This window comes from Prosopis cineraria, unplaced genomic scaffold (genome assembly GCF_029017545.1).
Source record: "Prosopis cineraria cultivar Desert tree isolate PC_DT_omini unplaced genomic scaffold, ASM2901754v1 PC11, whole genome shotgun sequence".
Taxonomy (NCBI): domain Eukaryota; kingdom Viridiplantae; phylum Streptophyta; class Magnoliopsida; order Fabales; family Fabaceae; genus Prosopis; species Prosopis cineraria.
The window spans coordinates 28044021-28057745 of NW_026555342.1; the positions used below are offsets into that span (position 1 = coordinate 28044021).

At 32.7% G+C, this 13725-nt stretch overlaps 1 protein-coding gene across 1 annotated transcript; it reads left to right on the top strand.

Moving 5' to 3' along the window:
• The first annotated feature begins 361 nt into the window (after window positions 1-361).
• On the top strand, window positions 362-775 carry LOC129286423 (uncharacterized). The gene has a single exon (XM_054922383.1). It carries the CDS (start codon window positions 362-364, stop codon window positions 773-775), a length of 414 nt encoding a protein of 137 aa, XP_054778358.1.
• Window positions 776-13725: the final 12950 nt, after the last annotated feature.

A 13725-nucleotide genomic window follows, 5' to 3' on the forward strand; every position in this document is an offset into this window, starting at 1 on the left:
GGGATTTAGATATTATTATTTTAATTATAAATATCATGGGATCATAGGAGATATCTTAGGCAGAACATACGCGAGGATTACGATTGCGTCTTACTGTATATATACATGCTGTGTGCAGCCTATGTTTTTTAAATGAAAATATTCCTCCATTAACAAAGTCTTCATGGTATCAGAGCAGAGGTCCTGAATACCTCGTTTATGTTCAGCCATGATTGAAACTGATGAAGCCAAGAGTGGTGCCGATAGGAAGAACAGAAGCGACACGTCATCTCCTTATTACTTACACCCATCTGATAACCCAGGGCAAGTTTATATAAGTGAGTTGCTTAATGAAGGCAACTATGCAGAGTAGGTGAACGACATGGCGAACGCTCTCTTCGGTAAGAACAAAATAGGAATTGTTGATGGAACACTATCGATGTCGTCTGTTGACTCGTCGGAACTCAGTGCATGGATGCATTGCAATGCAATGGTGAAGGGCTGGTTAAAGAGTTTGATGGTCAAGGATGTTTGTATTAGCGTACGTTACGTTAAGAGTGCTCGTGTGATATGGACAGATCTTGAGGAGCGATTCGGAAAAGGTAATGTGCCTCATGTATATGAACTCCGAAGGCAGGTAGCGATGATGCGACAAGATCGATCTTCAGCACCCACTTACTACACCAAGCTGAAAAGCTTACGGGATGAAATAGAGACGATCATCCCAATGCCTAAGTGCGAGTATGGTAAATGCACGTGTGATATTGGAAAGCAGCTTATTGAAATAAAGGAATGAGATCGCTTGTACGAGTTTCTCATAGAACTAGATGAGGCATCTAACACCATTAAAACTTAGATTCTTAATATAAAACCCACACTAAGGTTGGGACAAGCATACCACCTGGTTGCAGAGGATGAACAATAAAGGCAAGTTTCAGCTATGCAGAGGCTTGTGATCGAAAGTGCAGCGTTTCAGGTACGTACTGATAAAGCATCCAGAGATGGAAAAAGAGAAAATCCTAAATGCAGTCATTGCCAAAAGTTGGGACATACAGAAGATTGATGTTACGAGTTGATTGGGTTCCCTAAAGATTGGAAGAAAGGGAGTCGTGACAAATGAGAAAGGCGGACAAACTGGGGTGAGAAAAAGTGTATGCCACGTGCTGCACAGGTGAGCAAAATTGAGAGTCCTATTCTAGGATTGACAACTGATTAATATGAACACCTTCTATAATACATCAACCAAGAAATAGATGTCAATAAGGTTAAAAGTGGACCACGAACCAATATGGCAGGTATGGTGAATTCTAATAATAGCTGGGTGATTGACACAGGGGCAACCGACTACATAGTTTGCAACCCAACATTGTTGCATAACATTTTAAAGGATTTAAATCAGCCTCTAATGCAAATTCCTAATGGAGATAGTATGCAAGTGGTAGGCATTAGGTAGGCTACAATAAATGATCATTTACAGCTACACAAATTTCTATATATCCCAGATTTTAAATGCAATTTGTTGTCTATAATGAAGCTGCTAAAACAATATGATTATATGTGATTCTTGTGTGTAATATTTGTCTTATCCAGGACTACAGATCGAGGACCCTAATTGGAGTGGCTAGAGAATAGGATGGGCTATATATGTTCAAGTCATAAATGTCATAAAAAGCAACCATGCATGTGCGAAGCGTGATGAAAGTGGAAACACAATGGATCTACAGGTTTGGTATCATCGAGTCGGGCACCCTCCTGAAGACAAAATGATCAAAATGAGTTTCATTTCAAATGCTTTCAATAATAAGCTCTTGGCACACTGTGATTCTTGTTTAAGAGCATGACAGACACGTCTTCTATTTCCTTCTAGTTCAATAAAAACCTCTTCTTATTTTGACATGATCCATTGCAATATATGGGTGGATATAAAGTACCATCTTTGTCAGGTGCACATTACTTCCTCACCATTGTAGATGACTTTAGTCGAACTGTTTGGTCTATCTCATGAAGTGTAAGTCAGATGTGAAAACATATTTACCAATGTTCTTAACCATGATAGAAACACAGTATGGGGCACGAGTGAAAACAATTCGCACAGATAACGGCTTAGAATTCCAGTCCAGCTTCATGCTTGCATTGTATGTTGAGAAGGGCATCACACTATAAACCACATGCCCATATACCCTACAGCAAAATAGGGTAGTGGAATGTAAATATCGATATATATTGGAGGTAGCTCGAGCATTACATTTTCAAGCAAGCTTACTAATGTCATTTTGGGGAGAGTGTGTGTTGACAGCTGTGCACCTTATCAATTGCCTCCCGTCGAGGGTGTTGCATCATAAAACACCATATGAGGTGCTACTTAGTAAGACACCAACATATGAACACTTACGTTGAGTAAATGTCTAGGGTGTATTTACGTTGACTAGGCATGAACCCCTCACTAGATCGGGCAACTTCAATGCTTAAGAAGTACTTTAGCTTCCCCAGGTCTTTGATGTTGAATCGCTGATGGAGGAAAGTCTTTACACTCTGTATGTGAGCCTCATTATTACCTACTAATAAAACATCATCCATATAGATAAGGGTTGCTATGAACCGCTCCCCTTGTCGATAAAGGAAAAAAGAATGGTCGGCAGAGGAATGTACAAAACCATATGTAAGAAGGGCATCTGTGAATTTGCGATACCAATTTCGAGAAGCTTGTCACAAACCATATAGAGACTTTAGTAATCGACACATCTTGAGTGGTCCAGAATGATGGAAACCCTACGGGATCTTAATACATACTTCCTCATCGAAGTCGCCATGGAGAAAAGCATTGTTCACTTCGAGTTGGTGGACAAACCAATTTATCTTAGCAGCAAGAGCAAGAATGCACCATACGATCACAAGTTTAGCAATCGGAGCAAATGTCTCATGAAAGTCGATGCCCTGTTGTTGAGTAAATCCTTTTGCTATGAAGCGAGCCTTATATTGCTCTACCTCTCCTGTGGGTTTATACTTAACTTTGTATACCCATTTTGAGTCAATAGCATGTTTGCTAGGTGGGAGATCGACAATCGATCATGTAATATTCTGTTTAAAAGCCTTGATCTTACATGCCATGGCCTCACACCAATGTGCATGGCGGACTGCTTCTGTAAAATGCTTGGGCTCATCTTGCTTATCAATTGCTGCCAAGAATGCTTTGTACGAGGAAGAGAAACGCACATTAGAAATAAAATTAGTAAGAGGGTGTGCAGTGGAGTTACCTGATACAAATATCGAGATCCCCAAAGAGGGTAGAGTAGGATGAGACAGATAGGCTAAAGAAGTTGGAAGGTCGAGGTCATAATCTCTTAGATGGCTTGGTGCTCGCCTAGTTTGTTGACTACAATAAACTACGTCAATCTGTTCAACTTCTATAGTAAGAAGACAATCAACTGACTGCTCAATACTCGACACAGCACCAGTCTCACTAAGAGAAGAATGACTAGTAAGTGGTGCCTTTGATGCACGTGCTACCTCCTCATCATCAATAATGGCACCATGGGCAGGTGGCTTACTAACTGAAGTTGTAGTCTCGGTTTGTAAGTTCTGGAAGGGAAACTGAGTCTCTAAGAAAACCACGTGGCATGATACATAGACTTCTCCACTACGGATATCGTACAAGCGATATCCCTTTTAGCCAGTGGGGTATCCGATGAAGACACACGCTCTCCACATTCATCAAACTTATCTACAATTCTTGAGTTGTGTGCATATGCCAAGCACCCAAAACTATAGCCCTTATCTATGTGGATGATGTTTTATTGGTAGGTATTAATGAGGCTCACATGCAGAGTGTAAAGACTTTCCTCCATTAGCGATTCAGCATCAAAGACCTGGGGAAGCTAAATTACTTCTTAGGCATTGAAGTTGCCTGATCTAGTGAGGGGTTCATGCTTAGTCAATGCAAATACATCCTAGACATTTTGAAAGATAGTAGAATGATAGGGTGTAGACCATGCTATACTCTCATGGAACAAAGTTGTAGATTAAAACCCACAAACGAAAACCTTTTTGTTGATGAAGGACGATATTGTTGATTGTTGGGAAGACTCCAATACCTCACCATCACATGTCCTGACATCACCTATGCTGTTAATGTATTAAGTCAGTTTAGTGGGTCACCACATAAGATCCACATGGACGCTGCAGAACACATCCTCCACTACTTGAAAGCGACTCCAGGACAAGGAATTATTTTGAGAAGCTCTGGTTTATTGGGGCTTATTGCATACTGTGATGCTGATTGGGCAAGCTGACCAATGACGAGGAGGTTGTGTACTGGATACTTTGTTAGTCTTGACAGTTCTCCAATCTCATGGCACTCTAAGAGACAAAGTGTTGTGTCTAAATCATCCGCAGAGGCAGAATATCGTGTAATGGCTTGTACTGTGAGTGAAGTAGTTTGGTTGAGATGGTTGCTCAAATAACTAGGTATTCGTTACTCAGAAGCTACTCCTCTTTATTGTGACAATCAGGCTGCATTTCATACAGCAGCAAACCCCGTCTTTCATAAGCAAACTAAGCATGTCGAAATGGATTGCTACTTCATTCGCAAGCGGATACAGTCCAAGGAAATATCCCCACGAAAGATTTGGACAAAGCATCAGGTGGCTGACATATTTACAAAGGCTTAGATCAGGGAATGCCATAATAATCTGACTAGCAGATTGGGTGTTACGGACCTTCACACTTCAACTTTAGGGGGAGTGAAAGCATGCATGCATGATACTCTCGTGCGTAATAACTATTCACATGGGCTCATGTGTGATATGCGGCATAACTAAATCATGTGATTGTGGGGATTTATATATTATTATTTTAATTGTAAATATCATGGGATCACAGGAGATATCTTAGGCAGAACATACATGAGGATTACGATTGCGTCTCACTATATATACGCATGCCGTGTGTAGCTTATGTTTTTTGAATGAAAATATTCTTCTATTAACAAAATCTTTACTGGCATGTTGTTTGATGTCGTCAATGACATCATGTGTGGGTCTGTATGTTCCCAAAAAATGGTAAGTCATTATTCAGTCCCATTATTAATGGATAAAAATTGATGCGAAAGAAACTATTATTGTTTTCGTGGCTTAGAAAGTTGCTGAGGGCATTTGTTGGTTTGGCCCCTTGCCCTTTCCCCATAAGTCATAGAACTTCAAAACATATCTTATTTGCTTTAGAAATATACTCATCCATAGCTAACTTGCAAATTCACCATATATCTAGTCATGTTTATTTTACTAAAGAGAAAAGGATAGGGGAAAACAAGCATTATACCTGAAAGCATCTGGTATTTTCTTGGAAATGGGGAGAGAATAGAGCATAATATACTCGATTCAACTAATATAGTCATGACGGCTAATTTTGTTACTAGTATAGGAAAAGGGGTGGGGAGGCCAGCTTTTTTTTTTAACAAGTTGAAGAAGTGCAAAGAACTTCAAAGCATAGGTTTCAAGCTTAGAGAAGAGTTCAAGTAGAATGTCATGATTAATAACCTTAACGATGCTAATGTCTTGGCAGGCTTTAATAATGGACTGGGGGTGCTTGAGGGTCCGTTAGTTCAATTTCAGTAATATCATTCAATGGTTTTAGTGGCCTCCATGAGTTAGGAAGGATAGACTTGTTGAGTTGGGAGGGCTTGAAAACATCCATGTTTTAGCCTTGCATGGATGGTTCAAAAAGAGTTTAGGGTAGTCTAAAGGTTAAGAGAGAAATATTGAAATGTGATGATAAACATCTTGATTCATTCATCTGAAGGGATACAGTATATAGAGTACAAATAGAGAGAGATAATCTCTTGATATATTACAATCTGGAGAAATAATATCCACAATATCCTAAGATATTCAGTTTTAATCAATATTGTCATCATTCTCATGTTGTTAAGATGGTGTGTTATGATGTTTATGAACTTCACTGTGAAGGTTCTTTTTAGGACCTCCGTAAGCCTTCAAGGATACAACAAGTATCTTGTTAATAAGATCTTTTAGCACCAAGTACTCTCCACAACTTGCAATTCGACTAGCCATATTTCTGACCTATTCTTTCTCACACACCTTACAACTATAAAGGTTTCTCGACTGGTTTTTACTCTCTCGCTTAATTCCTGGTTAAGGAGAAGGTCTAATATCAAGTAAACTCCAAGTCTTAGTACTCTAGACAGTGAAGAAGGAAAGGAAAAGTAGAGGAACTAGGGGCGAAAACCACTTTACCATTTACCCTACGACTCCCAAAAAAAAATCATACTCATTCCTTCCAAACTAGTGGCAGCACATGCATTACACTGTGAAAATATGTAAATGACTAAACCTGCCTGTTCAAACAAAGCAAAAGAAACAAAGAATACTAAATAGTGAAGCTAAACCTGCCATGTTTATGCATGTATACATAAATTTAAAAATATATATGGTTAAAATTAATGCTTTTTATGAAAATATTATTTTTGATAGTTTAAAAATTTTACATAAAATTTATTTTAAGAAAAGAAGGGGAAACATTTAACCATTTTAGGAAAACATAAAAATGTAATCATGTATTTATTAATTTTTGAAAAAATATGGTGAAGATAAAAGTAAAAGATATTTAACATAAAATAAAATAATACACGTTTATAATTAAATTATATACTTAATATTTTATTAAAAATATAATAAAAATAGTCATACAGTTAATTTTATCATATTAATAATTGAAAATAAATAAAATATATGTATATCTTTCTTTGCATTTTTTCTGCATTTCTCGTGCAATTAATTTTATCATATTAATAATTGAAAATAAATAAAATATATGTATATCTTTCTTTGCATTTTTTTCTGCATTTCTCGTGCAATTTCTATGCAATCTTTGTGCAATCTTTATTTTATTTTTGTATAAATTCAATTTTTAGTATCAGATCAAAGCAAATAAATTTGATTAAATCAACAATTTTTCTATATTTGGGAACCACAAATAATCCTTAATGAAAAAAGGACAAGGATATCATGTGATTTTGCATAGTGTTTAGGTTTCCATTGTTAAAAACAAAAAAGTTACTGACAAATTTTTCATAATAGATTATTACTAAGAACAAAGTTTTTCATTGTTATGAGGTAGATAATGATTAATGGTTTTCTAGATTGATCAAATATGAGGTCCTTGTAATTACTGTGTATTGTAAAAGTTATTAGCACTCATTAAAAATTAATAATGGTTCAAAATGAATGTTAACAAAATTTGTATGGTTAAAATTAATTATTTTTACTAAAATACCTATTTTAGATAGTTTAAAAATTGTACATAAAATCTATTTTTTTTAGAAAAGAAGGGGAAAACATTCAATTAGTGTAGGAGAAGATAAAAAATTAATCATTTATTTATTAATTTTTGAGAAAAATATGGTGAAGATAAAAGTAAAAGATTTTTAACATAAACTAAAATAATACATGTTTATAATTAAGTATATACTTGATTACTGTCTTTTAAAAAAATAAAAATAAAAAATAAAAAATGTTTTAAAATGTTTATAAGAAAGTATTTTTTTTGTCATTTTAAATTCATTTTCCTAACAAAAATAATTTTTTTGGTAAAAAATAAAGTAATATTTTATCAAAAATTATAATCTAAATAGTGATATAAATAATTTTTTCATGTTAATAATTAAAATAAAATAAAATATATGTTATATTTCTTTGCATTTTTTTGCATTTGTCGCTCAATTTCTATGCAATTTTTGTAAAATCTTTGTGTAATCTATATTCCAATTTTTTGAATAAATTCAATTTTCATATCAAAACAAGTGAATAAATTTGATTAAATCAACATCTTTTCTAAAATTGAGGGCCACAAATAACCCTTAATGAAATAAAGTAAATAGAAAATCAATTTGTATATTTAGTAGTTGGACAAATTATAGTAGAGATTCATTAGAGAGGAAACTTGTGTATCAATATGTTAAAAATCCATAATTTTCAAACAAGTGCAGGCACTATGTGGAGGATTAGACAAATATTTTCAACAACAAATTACATAAAAATCCTGTTACAACATGTTAATTGAAAGGAAAACATGAGAACCATGGTGTTGGAAAAATATAAAAAAGAATTGCGTATATCATTATTTCAATATTGGAATGCTACTTGACAATAATAATAAAGTGAACTTCTTCATTTGTGTAAAATGATTAATGTGGTCCACTTTAAGCATTTTCACACACAATGTTGAGCTCGTCAAAAAAATATAGGAAATTTTACAAAATTAAATGAAGGTTAATTTTGGTAATGCAATCAATAAAATTTTATGAATTTATTGAATATTTCAATATTTGGTGAATAGAATAACAAATTCAGGATGGTCTGGAAGATTCTAGGAGGAGAGGCAAAGAGCCAAACAACAGGCAACCCCACAATTGACTGGCCAATCGTTTTAAGTGTCACCCACCCACTATGCTCCTTCACCAGTCCTTTGTTATTTCTCCTTTTTTTTCTCTTCCTCTCACCTCGTCTCTTCTATCTTGCTACAATGCCTTTAACATTTTCAAGCCTCTTCACTCTTGCAACCTTGTGCGCCTTTAGCATCCATGCTTCCTCCATTCAACATTCAGCTTTACTCAATCAATGAACAAAGGATGAGGATGTCACGAGGATGTCACATAATTTTGCGTAGTGTTTAATTTTCCATTATCAATAAAAAGTTACTAATAATTCAAAAACTCATTCAACGTTCAGCTTTACTATGTGTAATATAAAAAATCATTCAAATCCACCTTGTTTTAATGAAGTAGTGAAGGATTAAAGGTTTGTTCAATTAATCATATATGAGATTCTTGTGATTATTTTGCATTGTAAAAGTTATTAGTATTCATTAAAATTTAATAATTGTTCAAAATGATTATTACCAAAATTTATGTGGTTAAAATTAATTCTTTTTATTACAGTACTTATTTTAGATAGTTTTAAAAATTGTACATAAAACTTATGTTTAAGGAAAGAAGGGGAAACATTTAACAATTTTAGGAGAACATAAAAATTTAAGAACTTATTTATTATTTTTTTTGAGAAAAATATGGAGAAGATAAAAATAAAAGATATTTAACATAAACTAAAATAATACATATTTATAATTAAATTATATAGTTAATTATTGTCATTTAAAAATAAAAATAAAATGTACAAATTATTTAAAATGTTTATAAGAAAATTATATTTGTTTCATTTTATATTCATTTTCCTAATGAAATAATATTAGTTGGTAACTTATTAAAAAATATAATATAAATAATTTTATCATATTAATAATTGAAAATATAATATAATAAATGTATATATTTCTTTGCATTTTTTGTGCATTTCTAGTACGATTTCTATGCAATTTTTGAACAGTCTCTGTGCAATCTTTATTTAATTTTTTTTTTTGCATAAATTCAATTAATGCGGAAAAAAATTGTTTCTCTCATCATGCAGAAGCTTGTTGAGGGCATTCCTTGGTTTGGCCCATAGCCTTTACCCATCATCCATAAAACTGCATAACCTATCTTATTTATTTTAGAAATATACTTAGCCACAGCTATCCTGCAAATTCACCATGTATCGAGTCATGTTTGTCCATATTAAGATAAAAAGAGACATTGAAAAACAAGCATTATAGCCTAAAGCATATGGGGAAATGGGGAGAGATCGGACTATAAGATAATTGATCCAACTGATATCGCCATGCTCACCAATTTTATTATTGCCATACAAAAAGCAGTGAGGAGGACATTTTTTCTAGGTTAAGGAAGTGCAAAGAACTCTAAAGCATGGTTTTTGAGTTGAGAGATAGGTTGGGGTGGAATGTTATGATTAATGACCTTAAAGATGCCAACATCTTAGCAAGCAACAAGGGACTCAGTTGCTTAAGGCTCCATCAGGTCAATTTCAATATCATCATTGAGTATTTTTGGTGGCCTACATTGGTTTGGATAGATAAACTTGTTGAGTTTGGAGGGTTCAAAAACATCCATGTTACAAAGTATTAGAAAATGCTCCTATGTTTTAGAGATTCTAAGGGAAAGTAGATTATAGGATTTCAAGAAAAAATTGCGAGGCATGGTAGAAGCTGAGACCCTAGTGTTTGAATGCGTCAACAACACCTTTTATAGAGAAAGAATAGCAAACCCCTCCTCTCCAAGAGTTCAAGCAAGTTACCATCCTCTCCCTATCGGTCTCACTTACATGTTTAATCAAGAAAATAAAAAAGAGATGAAGCTGATTGTTGCTCCATCTTTGATTATATATGTTCAACATACAGCCTTCATAGATAGTAGTGTTTAGTTGAATACAATAAGAAATCAGCCTTTAGTTTCTTTAGTTTACCTCTATTTTTTATGAGGAATGCATGAAGGACCATTTTCATACTCGAATCATTTCTTTATAAGTTCCATGTTGCCCTGAAAAAAATCTCTGTATGTAAAAAGTAGTGTTGTTTGATCTTCATATAGATTAGATATTTACAACATGCTTTTTAGGGTACTAATGCATTGTCACACCCCAGTACTAAGGGTGTGACCAATAGAAAATATGAGATAAACTCATATTCCTTAAACCCTAATTATCCAAATATTAAGCTATAATAGCAATTAATAAATTATGCTTACCAATAAATCTATATAAATATTTATATATAATTATAAAGTTTGTAAAATCTTAAACATTCTGCAGAAAAATTCGGCCGAGTCTCCCTTGCAATCAGGGAACTTTGAAATTTTTATAGTCAATAAACCTATTAGCCAATTTTTATAGTCAATCCAAAAAAGGAGCTTAGCTCCACATTAGTAGATTACATGATAACAAAATAGGACCAAAACCTAACTAGAGTTACATAGAGCACTAACTATCATTATATATTATAATAAATATTTACATTAAAATAAATTATTGAAGCGTGTTTTCACTGTCCAAAAAGCAATAAATCCCCTCAATGATTAGCAAAAGTGCATAGTCAACTATATTATCTAAAATCAAAGAAATTTTTGGGTGAATAGCGTCCTAATTAAAATTATATATAAAATATGTAAAAGTAGTAATTAATAAAATTTAGTTTAAATTAATGGAATATTAAAACATATGTTTTAACTAACAATAAATGGAAAAGTTGTTCAACAATATAACTGTGAAATAAACTAATAACTTTAAAATTTTATAGGTTATCAAGAATCGTACATCTCATAAAAATATATAAAAAGAATTTGAATGATGATATAACCAAGAAAAGATGTTTGTAAATAACTAATATAAAAAAATTAAATTTTTAAATCCAAACTAGGAGGAAATTTACGATATAAAATCATTTACGATCAAACAACAGTTGCTTGATTAAATAAATTTTAAAATAATAAGTTTCCAAAAATTCACTTTTTAGTGGACTTTATCAAAATGAATAACAAGTATAAATACAAAGTTTATGAGGATAAGTAACTAACAAGTGTGGACACAAAATTTACAAGGATAAATAACCAATATGTATGATTTAAAGCCACAAAAAAAGTGCAGCAGAAGTCACAAAACATGGCGCAAGCTTAAGGTCAACAAAAATAAGTTTAAGTACAATGCTCACAAATAACCATCTATCCATTTCACATGTATTGACCGTTGCACAAGGTTAGCACCTCCAATGAACCCTACTAGTTAAGTGTACTATGGTAGGATAAGGGTTAATAGAATTGCCATTAGTATCAAGCATTATAAACTAATTCCCCCTAATTAAAATCAAGCATGCATGGAGTTGAAAAAAGCCAATATCAAAATTATCCCTTTCAAAATATATGATTTAGTTGCCATCTTTCATTCCCATACTTATTTTCAGTTCCTCCATGCATGAGTTGTTGTATCAAAAGTTTGCATATTAAACATTAAGTTAAACAATAAAGTTGTTTTTTTTTTAAGTAACATTGTTTGTCATATATCACTTCAACAACTACTTATCAATAGCATAAATTATCAGTAAAATCAAGATATCATCATTAATAAAATAATTATTACAAAAAGATAGAATTGACAAGAATGTTCATATAAATTATAAAGGAAAATATAAAAATTTAAGTAAAGGAATTTTATAAACACTCACTATAAATTCATTCAGAATACTACCCATTCACCTTACATATTTCTAAGTATCTCTATAGTTTGCTCCCTTTTGAGCTCCTCACTTATACTTCGATTGTGCCACTAATTACCTAATCAAACTAACCAACAAGCTAATAATACTAAACTTCCCATGCTACAACTCCATCCATGTATGCTTTATTTAAATATCGAAAAGATTTTCCAACACTTTATTTGTTGTTCATTCAATTGTCTCAAACCATGATTTCTTCTAAATTCTTTAAATTCAATACTAATAACTCCAATAATTCATTGGCTATGCAATACTCAATTAGTTTGGTACAATATAAAAGATCTTGATTCTAAAGACATATAATTCACTCAATTGTTCTATAGTTCTTTTATCACGCATTACATTGAACACCTAACATGCATCCCAAAGTTAAATCACAAAACAACACAAGAATTTATAAATTATCAAATGTAAATTCTCAAGAGTCCAATTAATTTCTCAATAACATAGGTAAATTCCTTTACAATGTTCAATTTAAATTCACAAATGAGTAATGCCCAAGCCAATCCATGCTTCTTGAGGGAGCCAACGAAGTTATAGAAAAAGGGTAAGACTTATGTACTTACCCCTATATACTTAATATATTTTCATCCAATCAAATTAAAACATGTGAATTTTAATATATTAATAATATTAATAACAAGAATTTTTATAAAATAAATAATCTATAATAGATACACATGTTTTAATTCAATTGAAAACAAGCACATGAAGTATACAATGCTAGGTATATAAGTTTTTCCCATAGAAAAATATCCATTCAAGAATCTCCTCCAACAATACATTCATTAGCACAAACCCCTTAAATTATTTGTGGTCAAACTTCAACTACTCACTAGATACATTTCCACTCTCAATGAATGACGAGCCTTGAAAGAGAATAGTTTAACATTGACTTTCCCCATGTTCAAGGCAACATTGAACTTAATCATTAATACATCATCGTAGCTAATCATTGGCCTCAACGTTAACCTAAGATGTACCATTCTTTCTATTTAAACACGTGTCAAGTTCAATTTAGTAACCTAAACTTTCCTCCACAATGGATATATGTTTATATATATATATATATATATATATTCAAGCAATATTTACACCTTTCTAAGTTTTCAACATAAAGATTGCAAAACCTAAGTCCAAGTTTCAATTATGAATAAAATTAATTTACTTGATTATACTACTTCAACCTAATTCCTCTTTTACACATTTCAGCAAACACCTATGGGCAGCCCCAATCACACTATATTACAAAGCTCCTTCCTCTTCAAATCTCTTACCAAATATCCATTTCAATACTTAAATTTTTTCAAGCTTCCCAAATCTTACTCATACAATTAAAATCAAACTCTGACATAGAACATCGCTTGAAACTAATTCCTGTTGTATAATAACCAGATGCTTAAGGCAAAATTACTTACCTTAATGAGTTTCCTAATCTTCAATTTATGCTTGTTCAGATTCCACCCTCATCTATGCCTCACGCACAACAGCAATAATCTGCAACGACAGAAATAGGGAGAAGAAGAAGTTGCAAATAGGACATGGAGGAAGAGGAAGGATGTTTGACACAACCCA

Bases quoted from the DNA above. Each gene is read 5' to 3' on its own strand.
- LOC129286423 (XM_054922383.1), top strand. From the start codon at position 362: ATGGCGAACGCTCTCTTCGGTAAGAACAAAATAGGAATTGTTGATGGA.